This window comes from Neoarius graeffei, chromosome 10, assembly GCF_027579695.1.
Source record: "Neoarius graeffei isolate fNeoGra1 chromosome 10, fNeoGra1.pri, whole genome shotgun sequence".
NCBI classification, from domain to species: domain Eukaryota; kingdom Metazoa; phylum Chordata; class Actinopteri; order Siluriformes; family Ariidae; genus Neoarius; species Neoarius graeffei.
The window spans coordinates 8,482,800-8,506,459 of record NC_083578.1 but is presented as its reverse complement, the minus strand read 5'-3'; the positions used below and the strand labels follow the sequence as shown (position 1 = coordinate 8,506,459).

General features: G+C 41.8%; 1 protein-coding gene across 7 annotated transcripts in view; it reads right to left on the bottom strand.

Annotated features, from left to right (window-relative positions):
• The window catches only part of adgrd2 (adhesion G protein-coupled receptor D2), a 55,583-nt gene that overhangs the window by 11,738 nt on the left and 20,185 nt on the right, over positions 1-23,660 (bottom strand). For 6 of the 7 annotated variants that reach the window (XM_060931210.1, XM_060931215.1, XM_060931212.1 and 3 more), the window contains 8 exons: positions 18,954-19,059; positions 18,777-18,832; positions 18,539-18,668; positions 15,241-15,344; positions 5,309-5,411; positions 3,186-3,339; positions 2,808-2,941; positions 2,558-2,673 (listed from right to left, as the gene is read on the bottom strand). In XM_060931210.1, coding sequence (XP_060787193.1) covers positions 2,558-2,673; positions 2,808-2,941; positions 3,186-3,339; positions 5,309-5,411; positions 15,241-15,344; positions 18,539-18,668; positions 18,777-18,832; positions 18,954-19,059 — 903 coding nt within the window. The remainder of the gene's footprint in view (positions 1-2,557; positions 2,674-2,807; positions 2,942-3,185; positions 3,340-5,308; positions 5,412-15,240; positions 15,345-18,538; positions 18,669-18,776; positions 18,833-18,953; positions 19,060-23,660) is intronic. The other variant, XM_060931211.1, reaches the window with a different exon arrangement.

Here is a 23,660-nt window from a genome sequence, read left to right as displayed (position 1 = left end):
AGTAAGTGTGGTTTATAATATTTATAAAAGAAATGGACTTATACAGTATATCACAATAACAATCATTAATATAGAGCTTTTCAGGGACATATGATAAGATGATATGACATGACCTGTTTGTGAAGGGGCGGAGCTTAAAACCTTCTTCAAAGGAGCTAAGTTTAAGATAATACGGTGGTCACGAGTGGACAAAAACAGTTATGTAAACTTTTTTTTTTGCTTTGATATTTTATTATTTTATTAGTACATTTTTAGAGTTAGACATGTACACACACACACACACACACACACACACACACACACACACACACACACACACACACACACGCTGATCATGTTTGTAAGCTTCTCAATGTATCGTCAGTTGTAGTGCTGTGTTCAAGGCCTCTGCAATTTCTTACTTTCTTAATGCTATTTTTTCTATTCAGTTGCACATCACAGCCTACGGCACACGCAGGAGTGTTTTGTAGGCATGCAGGAACAATGTGCTCTTGTTTGCTTCAATTTGTCACTGAAGATTTTCGATTTTGGACGATGGGATGAAAGGTGCCAGTTTTATAGAATGTCACTGGTGCTTGAAGAGTCTCAAGTGGTTTGGAAATAAATGCAGCAATTATCGGCTGACCAGAGCTGCTGAAAAGGAGCAGAGAAAATGGGATGGTGTGTGTGTGTGTGTGTGTGTGTGTGTGTGTGTGTGTGTGTGTGTGTGTACTGTATGTCTCCCTGAACGTCTCTTGGAAAACTAAACACTGGAGCAGAACCTGATGATGTCACTCAGATTAGATTAGGTGGGATTTTGCCTCAGAGGTTTTACTCACTGTTCTTTAAATAAAACCAGAAGAACCTGAGGGTCTCTGTATGATTTTATGATCACACAATTATAAAATCACACAATCATAAAATCACACGATCATAAAATCACACAATCATTAAATCAATCATTGTTTTAGTATAACAAGTTAAAAATTAAACATTCAACATAATCTTGCAGTAACAGCTGCAAGAAAATAAGTCAGAATTTTAAGATTGTAAGTTAAAAATTTCAGATATTTTACAATTTTGAGACAATAAGTTAAAATTTTGAGATAATAAGCCAGAATTCTGAGATAATTTTAAATTGAGATTTTAAGTTTAAAAATTCCTGGAATTAAGTTCGTGAGCTAAAGTGTAAGTTTAAGATTCTTGGGCTTATCTTAAATATGCTATCATAAGTTCCTGGGCTAAAATTCCATGGCTAAAATTCCAGGGCTAAAGTTCCGGGGCTAAAATTCCAGGAGTAAAGTTGCTGAGCTTTAGTTCTTAGGCTAAAATTATTGGACTTAAGTTCATGGGCTGAAGTTCTTGGATTTAAGTTCCTGGGCTAAAATTCCAGAGCGAAAAATTCCAGGGCTAAAATTCTTAGGCTTAAGTTCATGGGCTAAAATTCCAGGGCTAAAGTTCATGGACTAAAATTTCAGGGCTAAAATTCTTGGAATTAATTTTATGGGCTAAAGTTCTTGGATTTAAGTTCCTGGGCTAAAATTCCAGGACTTAATTTCATGGGCTAAAATTCCTGGGCTAAAATTACAGGGGTAAAATTCCAGGGGTAAAATTCTTGGACTTAAGTTCATGGGCTAAAATTCCTGGGCTAAAATTATTGGACTTAAGTTCCTAGGCTAAAATTCCAGTAGTAAATTTGCTGAGCTGTAGTTCTTGGACTAAAATCCCAAGGCTAAAATTCTTAGGCTTAAGTTCATGGGCTAAAATTCCAGGGCTAAAGTTCATGGATTAAAATTTCAGGGCTAAAATTCTTGGAATTAATTTCATGGGCTAAATTTCTTGGATTTAAGTTCTTGGGCTAAAATTCCAGGTCTAAAATTTTTGGATTTAGTTTCATCGGCTAAAATTCCAGGGCTAAAGTTCCAGGGTTAAAATTATTGGAATTAAGTTCATGGGCTAAAATTCTTGGACTTACATTCATGGGCTACAGCTCCTAGGCTAAAATTCCAGGGGTAAAGTTGCTGAGCTGTAGTTTTTGGGCTAAAATTCCAGGGCTAAAATTCTAGGGCTAAAATTCTTGGACTTAAGTTCATGGGCTAAAATTACAGGGGTAAAGTTGCCAGGCTATAATTCTTGGGCTAAAGTTCCTGGAATGAAGTTCCTGGGGTAAAATTCTTGGAATTAGGTTCCTGGGCTAAAACTCTGTGGCTAAAGTTCCTGAAATTAAGTTCTGACCTAAAGTTACTGAGCTGAAGTTCCAGGAATTCAGTTCTTGTCCTAAAGCTCTGGGTTTAATTTAAATTCCTAGGGTAAATTTCCTGGAATTAAATTCCTGGGCTAAAGTTCTACAGCTATGCTACTGGAACGGAGTTCCTAGAATTACATTCCTGAAATGAAATTATTTGTCTTCCTGGAGTGAAATTACTCAAAGGACCTGATCTTCAGTTCCTGAGCTAAAACTCCTTGGCTAATGTTCCTGACATTAAGTTCCTTTACTGAAGCAGAAGAACAGTTTAAATGTCATCACTTCACTTCTACACATTAACACACAGAAAGCAAGAAAGGTCCAGAGCCTCACCAGGTCAGATCCAGGGGCTTTGATTTGGAGGCGGAGCTTGGTGCCAGCATTTTGGCCCGGCGCCGTGCACTAGAGATGGTTACCATGACGACCCGGCACAAGACCACAGTGTTGACCTTAAAATGAGAGACAGGGGAGAGATGTGACTGTAAAACTTGAAATAACCAAAACATACACATGCATATCTCTCTCACACACACACACACACACACACACACACACACACACACACACACACACACACACTTACCGTAAGAACAAACAGTACAGGGCCCACAAAAGTCCAAATAATATCAGACTCAATGTTAAGCCAGCAGTGCTGCTCCGCCTTGTACTTTTTCAGCGACACTGACAAGGTTACAGAGACAATGACAACTGGCAAACCTGGCAGTGGTTCACACACACACACACACACACACACACACACACACACACACACACACACACACACACACACACACAATTATCACACAGTTGTACACATCATTATCAGTGTTCAGTAATCATCTGCCTAAAAGCATAAAACAGGAAGTGATAAGGAATGCAAATGAATATGGGTTGCACACACACACACACACACACACACACACACACACACACACACACACACACACACACACACACACACCCCAGCCCAGGGCATAGTAGAATTTCATTCTTCTGTCCTCGCTGATGTTCACAGAGACGACTTTGCTCCAGAGCAGCAGACCTTCAACCAACATCCAGCAGAATGAGGCCAGGAAGAACAGGTGCAGGAGCGCCGTCACCAACAAACACACCTCCTACAAAATACCACCGCACTGGTTAACTCTGATTGGTCAGAAGGTCTTGGTTAATTTTATGACAGTAGTGCAGCTGCAAATCACAGGTTCATATCAATGCACTCCATCGTTTCTATAGTAACAGCTCATTCACAGGGACTTGTACACAAGACACTGAAGTAATCGTTGATATGGTGAAGTTCCCCATAAGGAGACGTTTATTCACCTTTGATGGAAGGAGTCTCCAGTGTCAGTGCTCTGTAAAAGTCAGAGGTACAGCAAAGCCTCCAGGACAGAGGAGTTTATGATTTGCCGTTTCTTGGGAACATGATAAGTTGGTTTATTTTTGTCATAACTCCATGAAAGGGAATGGAAAAGAGGCTGGTGAGAGAGCGACCGTTTACAGTTGCTATGACATAAGTGAGAACAGGAACTTATTCCACAGACCTTCCACAACATTAAATGCAAATATAAAAAGTATTTTATTGACAAGCCACAGTTTTGAGATAATAACGCAGGATTTTGAGATGTCAGACTTTTCTAGATAATAAGTTACAGTTTTTAGATAATAAGCAAGAATTCTGAGATAATTTAAAAATTTGGAGATAAGTATAAAGTCTGAAATAATATGCCAGAATTCTGAGACAATGTTAAAATTTTGAGATAAGTCAGAATCTTGAGATAATAAGTTACAATTTTGAGATAAGTCAGAATTCTGAGATAAGTTAAAAGATTTGAGATAATAAGTCAAAGTTTTTTGATGTTACAATTTTGAGATAAGTCAAATTTTGAGATAAGTTACAAAGTTGAGATAATAAGTCAAAGTTTTTCAACAAGTTACAATTTTGAGATAATATGTTACAATTTGAGATAATAAGTTACAATTTTGGGATAATAAATCAACGTTTTTTGACAAGTTACAATTTTGAGATAATAAGTTGCAATTTTGAAATAAGTTACAATTTTGAGATAATAAGTTGCAATTTTGAGACAAGTTACAAGTTTTTCACAATTTATTATTTATCTTTGCAGTATAACAGTTTTAGGTTTCTATTTTACAAATTTTTAATTAGTTCTTTTAATTAGATTTTATATAAAGGTTCGAATGCATTCATTACGAGTCTTCGGCTCACTATACATACCGAAATTATATAAAGTTATCTATCTATCTATCTTGAGATAATAAGTAAAAGTTTTTCGACAAGTTACAATTTTGAGATAATAAGTTACAATTCTGAGATAATAAGTCAAAATTTTTAGACAAGTTACAATTTTGAGATAATAAGTCAAATCTTTGGATAAGTGAGAATTCTGAGAGAATAATAAGTCAGAATTTTATGTTTCTGGGTTCAAATCCCTATGCTAAATGTAATTAGTTTCAAATTCATTATGTGTTGAACACGACAAGTGAAATGTAACTATAAATGTATGAAAAGTGCAATGTGTCGTTCTTTAATAAATATAAAAGTGCAATCATTGGGAAATTGCTGTGATATGAGGACATGATGGCAGAAAAATATTCAACAGTAACTTTGCTTTGTATCTTATGACCATTACACAATTCCATCCATCCATCCATTATCTGTAGCCGCTTTATCCTGTTCTACAGGGTCGCAGGCAAGCTGGAGCCTATCCCAGCTGACTACGGGCGAAAGGCGGGGTACACCCTGGACAAGTCTCCAGGTCATCACAGGGCTGACACATAGACACAGACAACCATTCACACTCACATTCACACCTACGGTCAATTTAGAGTCACCAGTTAACCTAACCTGCATGTCTTTGGACTGTGGGGGAAACCGGAGCACCCGGAGGAAACCCACGCGGACACGGGGAGAACATGCAAACTCCACACAGAAAGGCCCTCGCCGGCCACAGGGCTCGAACCTGGACCTTCTTGCTGTGAGGCGACAGCGCTAACCACTACACCACATCCATTACATAATTATTTTGCATTTTATTATCGTTGTATAATAATATAATAATGTACCTGGTTAGTAGAGGCCAAGTTGCTGAAGATGAGGAGAAACTGAGCAGCAGCCAAAGCAACGATCAGATTTTTATGCACTGTGGTGCGGTCAGATTTAGGGACACTAGAGGGAGACACAGAGCAGGAAACACACACACACACACACACACACACAGTAGACATAAATGATATTCAGCATTAAGTACAGGCTTCCTAGCTGTGTGTTTCAGTGACTTTCTTATTTTATGTCATTTCTTGCACTCTACTGACTAACGAGCTCCCAATATTACACTACAACACTACAGAAAGTGTTCTCGCTCTCTTTACTTAACTAGAAAGTAAATGATACCGGCCCAGTGGGACCAGTACAGATTTATTACATGAACATGATCCAGCAGTTAAATAACAGGCTCATTATTTAATCAGAGTTTGCCTATTTATTGGAGTCTTTTATTTCTATAAATTATAGATTGACCTGTTTTTAAACTACTGCAGCATTTAAAGCATATACGCAGGACCATGGCCTCATTTTTGTTTATAAATCCCTTGAGACCTCAAGAATGGCACAGGAATAGTTTTAAGCATTAACAATGAATCTAATATAGTAATTTTCACGATTAAAGTGATTTATATACAACCCCGATTCCAAAAAAGTTGGGACAAAGCACAAATTGTAAATAAAAACGGAATGCAATGATGTGGAAGTTTCAAAATTCCATATTTTTTTTCAGAATAGAACATAGATGACATATCAAATGTTTAAACTGAGAAAATGTATCATTTAAAGAGAAAAATTAGGTGATTTTAAATTTCATGACAACAACACATCTCAAAAAAGTTGGGACAAGGCCATGTTTCCCACTGTGAGACATCCCCTTTTCTCTTTACAACAGTCTGTAAACGTCTGGGGACTGAGGAGACAAGTTGCTCAAGTTTAGGGATAGGAATGTTAACCCATTCTTGTCTAATGTAGGATTCTAGTTGCTCAAGTGTCTTAGGTCTTTTTTGTCGTATCTTCCGTTTTATGATGCGCCAAATGTTTTCTATGGGTGAAAGATCTGGACTGCAGGCTGGCCAGTTCAGTACCCGGACCCTTCTTCTACGCAGCCATGATGCTGTAATTGATGCAGTATGTGGTTTGGCATTGTCATGTTGGAAAATGCAAGGTCTTCCCTGAAAGAGACGTCGTCTGGATGGGAGCATATGTTGCTCTAGAACCTGGATATACCTTTCAGCATTGATGGTGTCTTTCTAGATGTGTAAGCTGCCCATGCCACATGCACTAATGCAACCCCATACCATCAGAGATGCAGGCTTCTGAACTGAGCGCCGATAACAACTCAGGTCGTCCTTCTCCTCTTTAGTCTGAATGACACGGCGTCCCTGATTTCCATAAAGAACTTCAAATTTTGATTCGTCTGACCACAGAACAGTTTTCCACTTTGCCACAGTCCATTTTAAATGAGCCTTGGCCCAGAGAAGACGTCTGCGCTTCTGGATCGTGTTTAGATACGGCTTCTTCTTTGAACTATAGAGTTTTAGCTGGCAACGGCGGATGGCACGGTGAATTGTGTTCACAGATAATGTTCTCTGGAAATATTCCTGAGCCCATTTTGTGATTTCCAATACAGAAGCATGCCTGTATGTGATGCAGTGCCGTCTAAGGGCCCGAAGATCACGGGCACCCAGTATGGTTTTCCGGCCTTGACCCTTACGCACAGAGATTCTTCCAGATTCTCTGAATCTTTTGATGATATTATGCACTGTAGATGATGATATGTTCAAACTCTTTGCAATTATACACTGTCGAACTCCTTTCTGATATTGCTCCACTATTTGTTGGCGCAGAATTAGGGGGATTGGTGATCCTCTTCCCATCTTTACTTCTGAGAGCCGCTGCCACTCCAAGATGCTCTTTTTATACCCAGTCATGTTAATGACCTATTGCCAATTGACCTAATGAGTTGCAATTTGGTCCTCCAGCTGTTCCTTTTTTGTACCTTTAACTTTTCCAGCCTCTTATTGCCCCGTCCCAACTTTTTTGAGATGTGTTGCTGTCATGAAATTTCAAATGAGCCAATATTTGGCATGAAATTTCAAAATGTCTCACTTTCAACATTTGATATGTTGTCTATGTTCTATTGTGAATACAATATCAGTTTTTGAGATTTGTAAATTATTGCATTCCGTTTTTATTTACAATTTGTACTTTGTCCCAACTTTTTTGGAATCGGGGTTGTAGGTAGCGGTCTGAGTGAATGACCTTGACATCCGTAACGTCACAGCAGGAAGTCTATCGGTCTCATCACCATTTCCGCTATACTAAAACACAGAGCTGACTGCAACTCCGATCCTCCATTTTGAGCTAATTTATCGCCATGCCACGTAGATGTGTTGCTGGCGGATGCAGCAACACGACAGAAGGTGGATTTATGTTGCATTCATGGTCAAAGAATGTTCAAACTGCAAAGATTTGGATGCATTTTGCGAGAAGTTCACAGGCACATTGGGCGGCTATGAAGTGGTCTCTCCTCTGCTCTGCACATTTTACTGAAGACTCGTACGAGACCTCTGATCTGTTGAGGAGCGTTGGCTATAAGCCCGTACTGAAAGAGGGTATCAACAATTAAAGAAAAATAAAACAAGAAAAGGAAAGTATTTATTTATTTATTTATTTATTTATTCATTTTTTAAAGTGAGTTCAGTTGCACCAGTCCTCCCGGAGTGAACCGAGGGTTGTTGCTATGACCCGGGATGGAACGGGATGGGACATATCGCTCGGGCAGTGACCTCCCCGCGGTTGTTGATAAAACCGGTGACATCTCGTTCTGTCCCGGGTTTTAGTAATTGCCTGAGCTGAGCAGTAATGGCGGAATACACAGTCTGGACAAAATATAGAATGAGTCTAGCAGCCGTCTGATTTCTAAACTGGATATCGCTGCCATCTCACCCTTACGCAGAAGAAGTGAATGAACTGAGAACTGAACGAACAACTGAAAGTCAGATTGTTTCAAAACAATCAGCCACAAGGTTGGCCTTCAAGAATCGAGAACACAGACGGGTAAGCTCTGACTTTCATTTGGATAAAAAAACAAAAAAAACCCAACATGTTGTTTACCAGGGGCGGCACAGTGGTGTAGTGGTTAGCACTGTCACCTCACAGCAAGAAGGTCCGGGTTCGAGCCCCGTGGCCGGCGAGGGCCTTTCTGTGCGGAGTTTGCATGTTCTCCCCGTGTCTGCGTGGGTTTCCTCCGGGTGCTCTGGTTTCCCCCACAGTCCAAAGACATGCAGGTTAGGTTAACTGGTGACTCTAAGGCCCAATCCCAATTCTAATTTCTACCCCTCCCCCTCCCCCTTCCCCTTGGCCCTTCCCCTTGAAACTGAGCTACAAGGGATAGGGCTTGAAATTCAACCCCTACGTATTGGGATAGCCCTTCAACGATCGCATACGTCATCGCGTACCTCCGTCAGCGTTTACGTTAGCAAAACGCGACCAAATGCGTCATTGGCTGCGACCAGCCGCTACAGTCAGAGCCAGAACCAGAAATCTCTGCTGGCAGGGTGTGATTTGTTAACTAACACCACTGAATGGGATATCTTTGGCGCTTCGTGCACCACATCCGACAGAATGAGGTGTCAGAACACTCATGTAAACAATAAAAGCGAGAATAACAGAACAAAACGTACGCAGTCAAGCAACCGAAAACAATACTCACTCCCAAAGCTTTTTAGCAGCAGCTTGGATTTCAGAAATCGCTGCTCATTCTCAGCTCGAAAGCGAATCAAGCGGCGTGTTTCCTCTGGATAACAACTTAAAACACGTAAATAATGGAGAAAATACATTTATGACAATCTTTCGCCGCGGGAACCGCCATCTTTCTGAAATCCGCATGAAATCTCACTGAAATCCGCATGGCATTGTGGGAAATCACTCAAACCCCTTCGTTCGGAGTCAGCTCCAGGAAAATCTCCGTTTGGAGGGGTACAGAAGCCCTACCCCTTCCCCTACCCCTCCGCGTTAACTGGGATTGGGATACCCCTACCCCTTCACGTGAACGCGCAAAATGGAGGGGAAGGGCCAAGGGGTTGGTCCAAGGGGTGAAATGGGATTCGGCCTAAATTGAGCGTAGGTGTGAATGTGAGTGTGAATGGTTGTCTGTGTCTGTGTGTCAGCCCTGTGATGACCTGGCGACTTGTCCAGGGTGTACCCCACCTTTCACCCGTAGTCAGCTGGGATAGGCTCCAGCTTGCCTGCGACCCTGTAGAACAGGATAAAGCGGCTACAGATAATGAGATGAGATGAGATGTAACTTGTATTGTGTGTTTAAGTTAGCGGTATAAGATTATTTAATTTGCTTCAGAATGTGATTGTCTCAGTTCATCTGATTATTTAATGAGCCTTTTACATTTTATCAGTGAATATGCATGCATATACGTGTATGTTGCATAAGTTGTAACACCCATCCTGTTTTAATGAGAGTCAACCCACAATCAGTGAAGTCAAATCAGTCTTAGTTGAGCAAGTCGGTAACGGGATTTCTTACTTTCACCATAAATTTTTATTTATATGACTTGGCTATAGCTGTCAAAGACCTCGGCCTTAAAACCGTTTCCTGCTGTGACGTCACGCACTCAGGGCTGGCTGGCTCAGCGGGGCAGCTCCAATCACAACTTTGTGGTCGATTTTAACTCTCAAAAATTTATATATACTGTATGTTATTTACCAGCTTAAGGTCGGTCCGTATGGTGAAATACCATGACCGAGGTCTTGAAAGTACTGAGCGAGGCCCTCTGGGCCGAGGTCAGTATTCAAGGCCGAGGTCACGGTATTTCACCATACGGACCGACCTTAAGCTGGTAAATAATATATTTATTTTTTTCTTTACCAAATTCTAACAGAAAACGAGAGCGCCCGAAAGGGAAAACCGAGCCGAGCCGCCATTTTGAATCCTCATTCACGACTGTAATGCAAATTGCTTACTCCTCGGTATACAAGTGCACTTCCATGGCAGGAAAAAAACTACATTTTGCCGCCTATGTAGTCCCCTATTTATACAAAATTGAGTCATTCAGGATTCAGCCATGTTTTTGCTCGGCGTTAGCAAGTTAGAGGTTTTTAGCTTTCTCCTGAAATGTTTTCTTTTATTTCTTCTTCCTCAGGGTAGTAAAACTCGCTTTCGCTTTGAACACTGTCGTTATCGCTATCCATGATGTAAAATTAATGCTATTCTCCTGAGAAATGCTGGCAAAAAATTTATAAGATTTTTGATAATCTTATAAATAAATCTTATAAAAAAAAGATAAATGTTGACAAAAAAAAATGCTACTATTTTTGTTGTTGTGAATGAGCGAGTCGCCAGAGGTCCATAACTGGGGTCCATAACTGGGGTCCGTAACTGGGGTCCGTATAGTAGGATACGGCCTCGCTCACCAGCCAATCAGAGCGCAGGATTTGATGGAAACCGGACCGCGAAAAAATAAATATTTTTTATTCCCATTTATGCAGCATACAAGAGTCAAGGATGGAGATACTATCCACTCAGAAATTTATTCAAAAATAAAAGTTCTGCGTATCTGCTTTAAGTCCACTTATCACTTAAACAGGCTAACTATTACAGAGACCAAATAATAAATACATATTTGAGACATTATAATGACATTAATATTGTTTGATTTGTGAGTTCAGCTACTGCAACTAAAATTCAAAAAACATCCCAAACTCCTGGCTTTGCCTCATGGATCACTCGCTGAGACACAAAAAGTGCGATTAGGTTCTTTCTTTATATACACAGTAAAAATAAAAAATTATCCTATCCACATTCAGTGAATAATGCAATCAGGCGCTCTGATTGGCTACTCTGCTACTAGGATATCAGCTCATATACCGTGAGTAGAGAAAAGCAAAATGGCAGAGCATGCTGCTGAACCAACCGAGGATGAAATAAAAACTCTACTCAAAAACAAAACCCTAAAAAATACAAAAAAAGCAACAAATATATATATATATTAGTGCTGTCAAGCGATTAAAATATTTAATCGCGATTAATGTCGCGACTGTCATAGTTAACTCGCGATTAATCGAAATTTAATCGCACATTTTTGTCACATGAAAAAACATTGTAATTCTCTTATCAGCATAAAAAAGTGAATGGGCTTGCTTTGTACCAATTTTTTTTTTTTTTATTGCAGAGCATAACATGTCTTGTCACAGCCACTGCAAAGTCGGGCTGGAGCCGCCGATGGGAAAACGAAACCTAAGCGAGCACCGTGGCTCTTCGTCCCGAGGTGCGGGGCTGGCGCGCCCTGCCCACGCTGGTTCTTTGGGGGGAGGGCAGAGGACTCTGGCTGTGTGGGGCGTGGCATTACAGTCTAGCTGCTATCGTTTTTCTAAGCAAAGTCTCTGTTCCAAGTTCCTGGCAGTTTCAAAAGCTTATGAAAAACCTACATCATGTCACAGAGCGTTAATCTCGCGATAAAAAAAATTATCGCCGTTAAAATTGAGTCGTTAACGCGATAATAACGCGACATTTTTGACAGCACTAATATATCATCTCATTATCTCTAGCCGCTTTATCCTTCTACAGGGTCGCAGGCAAGCTGGAGCCTATCCCAGCTGACTACGGGCGAAAGGCGGGGTACACCCTGGACAAGTCGCCAGGTCATCACAGGGCTGACACATAGACACAGACAACCATTCACACTCACATTCATACCTACGGTCAATTTAGAGTCACCAGTTAACCTAACCTGCATGTCTTTGGACTGTGGGGGAAACCGGGGCACCCGGAGGAAACCCACGCGGACACGGGGAGAACATGCAAACTCCGCACAGAAAGGCCCTCGCCGGCCACGGGGCTCGAACCCGGACCTTCTTGCTGTGAGGCGACAGCGCTAACCACTACGCCGCCATATATATATATATATATATATATATATATATATATATATATAAACTTTTCAAGAATTACTATTATTATAGCATTTTTCACTGTCACTTTGCCAGTTTGTTTACATTCTAAGCAGAAATGATTTTGTCGGACATCTTGCATAAAGTTTTTATTGATCCAATTTGCAAATAAATAAATAAATAAAAATGCTTTAGCGCTGTCGCCTCACAGCAAGAAGGTCCTGGGTTCGAGCCCCGTGGCCGGCGAGGGCCTTTCTGTGCGGAGTTTGCATGTTCTCCCCGTGTCCGCGTGGGTTTCCTCCGGGTGCTCCGGTTTCCCCCACAGTCCAAAGACATGCAGGTTAGGTTAACTGGTGACTCTAAATTGACCGTAGGTGTGAATGTGAGTGTGAATGGTTGTCTGTGTCTATGTGTCAGCCCTGTGATGACCTGGCGACTTGTCCAGGGTGTACCCCGCCTTTCGCCCGTAGTCAGCTGGGATAGGCTCCAGCTTGCCTGCGACCCTGTAGAAGGATAAAGCGGCTAGAGATAATGAGATGAGATGAGATAAAAATGCTCTGTTTCTCAAAATCCAGTGAATGTGGATAGAATGAAACAGTTATTCCACTCAATCTCGTCGTACATGGATTATAGCGATCAGCTCATGTACAACTCGATTTTGTGGAATAAGTATTAAACAGTCAAGCATGAGGCAATGCATACAGTTAAGAAATGGTAGAGTCCATTGTGTTTTTTTTTTAATGAAATTTCCACATATCTATTTGAGAAGGTTAGAGAAACATTTTTAACATTTACTATATATATATGATCATTCGAAAATACTAAATATTCAAAATATTTTGGCTTAACGTTCTTTCTTGGTTTAAAAATCATCATTTTTTAAATGTCGGATCCCCGGAATCTCCTTGTGATGGACAGGAACCACTATATGAGCATCACCACTGAGAACATAATGACATGACATGGTGTGTATGTGTCAGACACAGTATTGGGAGTAACGCGTTACAAAAGTAACGAATTACTGTAATGCATTGCTTTTTGCAGTAACGCGGTAATGTAAGGCATTACAGAAAAAATTGGTAATATTTTACTCGGTACAAATGTCAGTAACGCACGTTACAATGCATTTTTAACCTGGAATTAAGTGATGGTTTTTTTTCCTTCATACAAATTCGCCAAGGGGCGGTACGGTGGTGTAGTGGTTAGTACTGTCGCCTCACAGCAAGAAGGTCCTGGGTTCGAGCCCCGTGGCCGGCGAGGGCCTTTCTGTGTGGAGTTTGCATGTTCTCCCCGTGTCCGCATGGGTTTCCTCCGGGTGCTCCGGTTTCCCCCACAGTCCAAAGACATGCAGGTTAGGTTAACTGGTGACTCTAAATTGAGCGTAGGTGTGAATGTGAGTGTGAATGGTTGTCTGTGTCTATGTTTCAGCCCTGTGATGACCTGGCGACTTGTCCAGGGTGTACCCCACCTTTCGCCCGTAGTCAGCTGGGATAGGCTCCAGCTTGCCTGCGACCCTGTAGAAGGATAAAGCGGCTAGAGATAATGAGATGAGATGAGACAAATTCGCCAAAATCACCGCGAGATCAGCAGAGATGAAACGTCCGCAAAATGTTTCGCTTCCTTTTCCTTGAGGCTAGTCAGACAGGAGATAGAGAGGAGTGAACCTGCAACTGATCTAATGTCGGATAGCACATTCTCCAGATGGGCACACGCCCATTACTTTAAGTTTGTGAAAAATAAGGATGTGAAGAACATCGTAGTCAAATGCAGTTTGTGTGCTAAACCTAAAGAACTGTCCACTTCCCGAAATAGCACCAGTAATTTAACTAAACATTTCCAGAGGTGCCACAGTAACATGAAGTTAGCAAGGAAGCAAGCGGAGGATGAGAGTGGCGATAAAATCACAAAGCAGCCAAAATGAACGTTCTGCCGCTCTGAGCTGCTCCTTCAGCCTCAGGAGGTTTGGAGACTTGTGGCGGAGTATGTTGTTGAAGATATGCTGACAGTTTGTTTATATTTTTGTCCTGTAAAACTGAGTTTTTTTCTGGTCGGAAGTCAGACTAAAGTGATTGAGCTGCCTTTCCTTCGAGAGCTAATAGGCCTAAGCACTTCAATATCATCAAAAGCACTTTGATTTTATTTCTAATTCTGTTTTTTGAAATGTGACTGGGTAGCCTCATATAGCTAATAGTCATTGTCTAGCTGTGATTTAAAAGGCTTGTGGGTTTTTTTTTTTTCAGGTCAGTTTTATTGTAGGCTACGATTTGCCATAATATGTTCATTTTTGTTAAATTTCTGAAATGGAGTCATATCCCTTACGGCTAATCTTTTTTTTTTAATGAAGCATAAACTATGCTTAATGCTGTAAACTTGAAAACAATAAAGGCATAGAAATGCTAATTTTGTATCCTGTCATATCTTTAGACATTACAATACAATACAGTTCAATTAATGTTAATATGAATAGGCTTAAAGTTACAGTATTTCTATCACAATTTGCCAGACTTTCACCTTTTGTCTGTTCTTGTGATGACTGTTCCTTGTATTGTGCCATGAGCCGTCACTGTGGCTATTATATTCTAGAGTTTTTAACCATAAGCCGAGCTCAGTCAGATACCACATCACCTTCCACTGGATGTGTGATGAGCTAATTGAGCGTCTTGAGCTACATTTAGATTGCCAAATCCATACTTCCAGTTATTTTGGTGAGAGTAACTTAAAAGTAATGCAATAGTAGTGTAATGCCTTACGTTTTAAATACAGTAATATTGTAATGTAACTAATTACTTTAAAATGACAGTAACAAGTAATAAATAATGCAAAACAGTTTTGAAGTAACTTGCCCAACACTGGTCAGACACTCTAGAGGATAATATCTAAATAATATCTAAATAAGATCCTCTCAATATTCAATATCCTCTCTTTCCAATGATGTACATGGTAAGGGGGGGGAATACTTTTTGCATGGTCTGATTCATGGTAGCTACAAACTAAAGTGACCTAATATGATAATATGAGTGTGTGCACACACTCTCGCTGCTCTCACCTGACAGCAACGAAGAGGATGAAGGTGAAGATGAGTCCACACAGAGACACTCCACAGCCGATGAAGCTCAGGATCTCTAACGCTGCCTCGTCCTCTGGGCTGCGCTGCAGATCACACACACACACAGGCACACATATACAGTCATACACAAAGCGTTGTCTTTTATCATGATGCAAATAATATCCTCTCTATCGTTTATTACACTTTTAATGAGCACTTTGCTGTATTTATCCTAACACTACACAATCATGGGTGTCTGTGAGCTCATGTATGTGGAAGAGGGCGAATAGCACTTTCCTCTGAGTGTGTTACATTGCCCTGTGATGCAGCAAAAAGATGTGATTGTCTGGCTTCAGATGTCTTGGAAACCAAGACTAAAATATAGCCGCAAGTGGCGATGAAGGACCTGAGCACCTCCGGTATACCAAATCTGGTATGAGTCCAATAAACTGTCTAGGAGGAGAACGTCAAAATGTAATGCGTCAAAACACACAAAACCAAAAATAACTCACTTCCTGTTCCTGTGGCTAATACAATGTACATTACAATTTTGTTCATCTTGGGGCACCACATACACCTACCAACTTTGACACGAATAGGTGAAACTATATACCAGGCAAAAGTCTCAATGACGTGGGGGTGCTATGGAGTAGAGGTCTGCGTGGGACAGAATTTTCAGTTCCGCTCCCGCCCGCTCCCGCATTGTGCAGTCCCGCTCCCGCCCGCTCCCGCAAAGAATTATGATTTTCAGTCCCGCTCCCGCCCGCGCCTGCCATATTTTGTCCCGCTCCTGCCCGCAAATCCCGCATGATGCAGACGTTCGCGTTATTTCTCACGAAAGTTCTTGTCATTGGCTTGGGGAATTAAACATGCTGAGCTTAGCTGAGCTCTCCACTGACCGATCCTTCATTTATTGTAAGTTTATTGTTTAGACTCTGACATTCTGCTGACACATTCCAAGTTGAGTGCTGCATGCGCTCATGATTGACAGCTCTCGCTTTGATTGACAGCTCTCGCTTTGCGCACTCCCACTCCCACTTCCGAGTCTGTGGCGTTATGATTCCAACCGCGATTTCATTCTCCTCTCATATGAAGTGCTGCGCAACCACAACCAGCTCCTCAGATTATACACTGTCTATTTCTCGCTTTAAATTGAACAATCTGTGCGATACACAGTCCTTTTTAATACTAGTTAATACTTTTTAATACTTTTTAATACTTAGGACTAATACTCTTGACTTTTTAACGGTAAATGTACCTCTTTTTAAAGCAGCACTTACTTCTGAAGCACTGTGAGCTTCACTAGAGGAGCTCTGCTCTTCTGCCATGATCGGAGATCTCAAACACGGAAGAGCGGAAAGGAATCGGAAACATACGTGAGATTAGACCATAGGCATCTTAAAGGGATAGTTCGGGATTTTTGACATGAATCTGTATGGCATCCCCATCAATAGTGTCGTGCAAACACACTGACTTACCCCTGACAGCATCCTGTGAGTCCAGTTCTTGTCCAGTTTTGGTCCAGACGAAAGTAGTCCGGCAAGGTTGTTGGGGTCACGAAAGTAAAACGTTTTTCGTCTCAAAACAGTATGTGTTCAAAAGAGTGATATATTTGCATCACAAAACTGTTGTCAAATAAAAAGTCAGACCTCGAATTCGCTTGGCACTATTTTCTCTCCCTTCTTATCACTGCGCGCTGCCGGCTTCATCCAGCTGCGGCTCCAGCTTCAAGGATAAGCTGGAGCCGCATAAGTAGGAGTCCCGGCGGGTGGTTTGTATTCGATTCGTTTATATCCCGACCTTGTCAGCTGTCACATTTATGTTCATGGACCCGGTAAGCTGGTAAATAATATTTATTTATTTTTTTCTTTACCAAATTCTAACAGAAAACAAGAGCGCCCGAAAGGGAAAACCGAGCCGCCTCTCCTCCTCAGTATACAAGTGCGCTTCCATGGCAGGGAAAAAGAAACTACCACTGCTGCCTATGTAGTGCCCTATTTATACAAATAGGAGTCATTCAGGATTCAGCCATGACACGGAGCAAAAACATGGCTGAATCCTGAATGACTCCTATTTGTATAAATAGGGGACTACATAGGCAGCAGTGGTAGTTTCTTTTTCCCTGCCATGGAAGCGCACTTGTATACTGAGGAGGAAAGCAATTTGCATTACAGCCGTGAGGCGGCTCGGCTCGGTTTTCCCTTTCGGGCGCTCTCGTTTTCTGTTAGAATTTGGTAAAGAAAAAAATAAATAAATATTATTTACCAGCTTACCGGGTCCATGAACATAAATGTGACAGCTGACAAGGCCGGGATATAAACGAATCGAATACAAACCACCCGCCGGGACTCCTACTTATGCGGCTCCAGCTTATCCTTGAAGCTGGAGCCACAGCTGGATGAAGCCGGCAGCGCGCAGTGATAAGGAGGGAGAGAAAATAGCACCAAGCGATTTCGAGGTCTGACTTTTTATTTGGCAACGGTTTTGTGATGCAAATATATCACTCTTTTGAACACATACTGTTTTGAGACGAAAAACGTTTTACTTTCGTGACCCCAACAAACTTGCCGGACTACTTTCGTCTGGACCAAAACTGAACAAGAACTGGACTCACAGGATGCTGTCAGGGGTAAGTCAGTGTGTTTGCACGACACTATTGATGGGGATGCCATACAGATTCATGTCAAAAATCCCGAACTATCCCTTTAAAATGTTTTTATTAATGCCAAATAAAATATCCAGCACAAATTATATACGATAGACATAAATTAATAATTTATAAATTTTATTTTAAACACGTTTTTAGTTAGCGGGACTGCAGCTTATCACCTTTCCCGCCCGCGCCCGCATTGTGCACTCCCCCTCCCGCCCGCGCCCGCAATGAGCTTTCAAAATTTGTCCCTCGCCGCTCTGCTTTGCGGCGGGTCCCGCGGGAGTGCAGGGCTCTACTATGGAGTCCCCCAGACACACCCGGGGCCAAGCCTCTATCACTGAGTATTGGTGGTTAGGACTGATGTGTGTACCAAATTTCATACGTTTTCGCCCATGGAAACCATCTCAAAAATGGCCAAGTCTTAAAGAAGAAGAAGAAGAAGAAGAAGAGGACATTTTTAAAAAATAATAAGAATCCTTTGGAAAACAATAGGGCCTTGCACCTCAGAGCAGCACCCTCTGGTGGACACCAGATGCTGCGCACCTCCGGTGCTCAGGCCCCAATTAGGAAGAAAAACCAGCCACTTCCTATAGGATTACATGTAAAACACCCTGATCTGAATGCGTATTTTTCATCAAGTCTTACCTGAACCTCGTAAATCTGCAGGAGCAAGGCAAAGTTGGTGGTGTGGTTACAGTGACAGGAAGTCATATCATCTTGTGAGGAAATGACCTTACAGCCATCGGTCGACCATCCTCCTTTATCCCCCTGTCCCCTGAGGAGGCACAATTTAATAAATAAAATAAGCACATTAGAAAACTGCCACATAGACAGTTTAATATGCCCCCCCCCCCCCCCCACACACACACACACACACACTTACTGGAGCTCGAAATCCCAAAAGGCACAAATTGGCTTTTGAACAATCCCTGACGTGCTCTAAAGAAAGATGAACAAGGTTTGTTAAGCCATCATGCTGCCGTCTTCACTGATTTATAAATAAAATAAAATAAAATAAAATAAAATAAAATAAAATCTCGATTTGGACTATAAAGGTTACCTGAGTCTGATGGTGGAGTGTAAACTGCACACCTATACTGACAAACTTCCCATCAGCTATCACTGTACAGGAAATGAGTGACGAGCCCAGGACTGTCTTCTTATATCTGACACACAGTCACACACACGCGTTTCGTTTTAGTTTATCAAGTTCAACACATTCTCACAAATCAGAAAGGTTAGTAATTACAAACAAACCGAAATGTGGCAGGGAAAGGAACAGGACTTACATCCGGTGATGTAGTCGAGTCACTAAACCTCAAGTCCGAGTCCAGTCTCGAGTCCCCAGTGTTCAAGTCATTAAAGAAAATTTCGAGTCAGGTCTGAGAACAAGACTCTACCCGCACCATTTCACGGTGTCTGTTGCTGCCTTTATGTGAAAGCGTCTCTGCTACTGTGTCGGACTAACGTTACTGCTCGACTGCACCATTTTAGTTAACAGGTTACAGATAAAAAGCTTGTTCATCGCTCGGCAAGCCCCGCCCACTATCAACAGAGCAATGAACATAGCATGTCACTTCCTTCTCTGGGTGGAGTCTTACCAAATGGCGACTGAAGTTCGAGGTTGTCCCCGTCGTCTCCTTGATAGTTCTTATACATATGGAACACATACAGTAGCCATTGGGATTTTTTTTCCCACTGCACGAGAAGTCTGTATAAGCAAAGCAGACGATCTTAGAGACGTCTCTCCAGGCGTTTTAGCGCCGTTAATGTTAGTTTGTTCCTGAACAATAGACACAGACAACCATTCACACTCACATTCACACCTACGGTCAATTTAGAGTCACCAGTTAACCTAACCTGCATGTCTTTGGACTGTGGGGGAAACCGGAGCACCCGGACGAAACCCACACGGACACGGGGAGAACATGCAAACTCCACACAGAAAGGCCCTCGCCGGCCACGGGGCTCGAACCCGGACCTTCTTGCTGTGAGGCGACAGCGCTAACCACTACACCACCGTGCCGCCCACAAAAATTAATGTAAATATAAATATCTTATGCCGAATTATTATGGCATGTTACAAAAAATAAAGAAAAAATCAGAGTCCTCGTCTCCAATTTACGAGTCCGAATGCAGTTAATGCACGAGTCTGAGTCCGAGTCGTCAGTGCTCAAGATCATGAGTCCTTAAAATGAGGGCACGAGTCAGGCTCAAGTATTACAAACCTGTTTACATCCCAATTGCCACCTCAGCCCTACATCCTAAAACATTATAATGATAATACAAAGATTACACTGTAATAAATTACACCACAGTACAACATAATAAAAGGAGAAAAAAAGGGAGCTAGATAGATAGACATAACAAAGGAAAGCTATCTATTCAAAACCAGATACTAAAAATTGAATGATTTCAATTACAGTGCATCACAAATTGTTTAATTAACAGTTATTCCACAAAATCGAGTTGTACGTGAGCATACTTGCCAACCCTCCCGATTTCAGCGGGAGGCTCCCGATTTTAGCCTCCGCCTCCCGATCGTATTTGTTAAAAACTGGATAATCTCCCAGTTTGGGGAAATCCCTAGCACCAAGTTAAAAATGCTCCCGATTATGTCCAATCAGAATCGTAAGAGAAACACTGCTGACGTCAACTGATTTTTAACCAATCAACGAACAGAACGACAGTCATTTCCGTAACGTAGGATTCACCCAGGCTGTCCGACATTTTTTACAAGCAGTCATTCATCATGGCCACTAAACCCAATACCAAACGGCAAAAATATGAATTCGATTCCCAGGTTGCCTGGGAGAATGAATTTCCATGGATAAGCAAATGTTCGACCAGCCAGTTACACATTTTAAGGTAAAGATGCCTTAAATCAGAATATAATGGACATTTCATCTCATCTCATTATCTCTAGCCGCTTTATCCTGTTCTACAGGGTCGCAGGCAAGCTGGAGCCTATCCCAGCTGACTACGGGCGAAAGGCGGGGTACACCCTGGACAAGTCGCCAGGTCATCACAGGGCTGACACATAGACACAGACAACCATTCACACTCACATTCACACCTACGCTCAATTTAGAGTCACCAGTTAACCTAACCTGCATGTCTTTGGACTGTGGGAGAAACCGGAGCACCCGGAGGAAACCCACGCGGACACGGGGAGAACATGCAAACTCCACACAGGAACCCAGGACCTTCTTGCTGTGAGGCGACAGCGCTAACCACTACACCACCGTGCCGCCCTAATGGACATTTGAGTGTGAAATTAAACTGGTCTTCCATACCATTTCAGAAACAAACTGTACAACTTCTAAAGTGTTTAGTGAAATTTTGGATGACAGAGAATTTGTTTGGTGAGCGTATTTGAATAGTGTGGGAGTGTCTTAGTGCTATTTTGAATTTATGTTTGAAAGTTTTAAGTGAAAGTTTACAAGCGAATTATCTGGAAAGTGATTGATTTTGAGAGTTTTGAGGTTTTAAGTGAAAGATTACTAGTGAGTGTATTTTGGTCGGACTAAAATTTTGCGTTCGAGTGAATTTCTTTGTGGAGTATATTTTTATAGTATGGTAGTATTTATAGCGCCATTTTTAAATTTTGTTTGAAAACTTTCAGTCAAAGTTTGCAAATGAGCAAATTCCTTTGCTGCATTCGGATAGGATTTCTAGCGCTTTTTAAAAATTCTGTTGGAAAGTGTTCAGTGAGAGAGATGCATTTTAGTCGTACTAAGACAGTGCAGTATTTATGTAATTGAGTTGTTACTATTTTAGTTAAATCTTACTAAAATTTTATTTAATTTATATATGATATTATAGTTCTCTATATTTTTACACGAGCTTACAGAAGGAAAACACATTTGATGCAGTCCAATAATACTTTCATTCAATCTTCTACAAACACAACATTCCGGTACATTTCAGACCCAGTAACACCCTGAAGCAGAAACTGGTCCACCCTAAGGACAGAATACCCAGACACAAACAGGACAACGTAGTGTATGCAATTCAGTGCAGTGATGATTGCACGGATTCGTATATTGGGGAGACGAAACAACTGCTATACAGGCGCTTGGCCCAACACAGGAGAGCCAGCTCCTCAGGCCAGGACTCGGCTGTCTACATTCATCTTAACAACAAAGGACACTCATTTCAGGATTGTAACGTACGCATTTTAGCCAGAGAGGATCGTTGGTATGAGCGAGGAGTTAAAGAAGCCATTTTTGTCAACCTGGAACGGCCATCACTGAACAGAGGTGGGCGTCTAAGACATCATTTATCAACCATCTACAATGCGGTCTTGGACACTCTTCCCAGACGGCTGGGTGTACGCCAGGACCCAGCTGTTTTCGGTGACTCACAGGAGGACAGAGAGAGTCAGATTGCCATTGATCACCCTAATGACTCGCCGTTCACACCCAGCCTCCAGTGACCCACACCAACATGATGCCTCAATGACACCTTAGGTGGGGTTTACATTAGACCGTATCAGCGGATCATCAGATTAACGTTTTTAAAACGATTAACATGCACACAGCAACACCAATACACGATTCGCCTGCACACAGCAACGCCAATACACGGATACGCTCGGCTCCGCAGGCATCCTGCGCTCCAAATCACTCCGCCCTGAACAGCGAGTGCCCTCTGGAGGGTGCGCAGTCCGGCCCTGCGCAGCTCACAGAGCGCGCGAGTGAAGCGCACAAGCAGTAATTCGGGACTGAGCCGCTGTGTGTGTGATCTCAGTGCATGTCGGGCATGCGCGTCACTTACCACTTGCAAGTGGAAGGATGGCAAGCCTAAAGACAATCATAACTACACAATGGGCAGTATTTGCATCAGTATTTGCAGTATTTTCATACTTTTATACTCTTTAATGAAAGGTGATACAAGGCGGATGTCCGCGCCGTTTTTCAGCAGTCGCGTCACATGACCAACGCCAGCGAATCAGGAAGGTGGATGTCACAGTGACGTTGTTCAATGACGACGCCAGCTAGAGCTCAGCACAGCGTATCCGCGTATCTCAATGTTTACACAGCACCGGACCAGACACGATCTGGATTGAATACGTGGACGCTGGCGGATTCCCGTTTCCCGGCGTTTCCAGGCGGTTTAATGTAAACGGACAGTGCATCCGCGAAGAAAACGAGACAGATATGGTCTAATGTAAACTTGGCCTTAGATGAGCTGGTCATCAGAATTCTGATTCTAATTCTGATCCAGGAGATGATAAATATCTCATACTCCCTATTAGTCAGACAGAACTGAGGAAGCCTTTTGGACGAGAGGTGAAACATTTTCAAGAATTTTCAAGCAAGTCCAGTTGCCCATTTCTACCACCCAAAATTCACTGTGACTATTTTAAGAAATGATAAACATTCTTCTAAAGCATCGCTTGTGTTATTTTCTGTGGGTCTCCATATGGATACAATATTCAGGCAGGAGATTTTTCAGCTCAAAATCTGATTGAAGACTTCCCTTTCATTGTTATTATATTAAAATTCAAGACAAGAGTATTATTTCAGATTTTTCACTCTGAGCTCTCTCATGCCAGATACGTGAATCCCATAATCTATAGTAACTGATAGAACAATATCAACAATTCAAAAACTCTTTAATTGTATAAATTTCAAATGGTTTGCAATTAATTGGGATCCACTGTTTTTATCGGTTCAACCGCACATCAGACCCTCGTCCGATTGAAAATGTCGTTCACGCACGTTTCTCCCCCATGAGAATTTTGAAAAGTTGGCAAGGATGT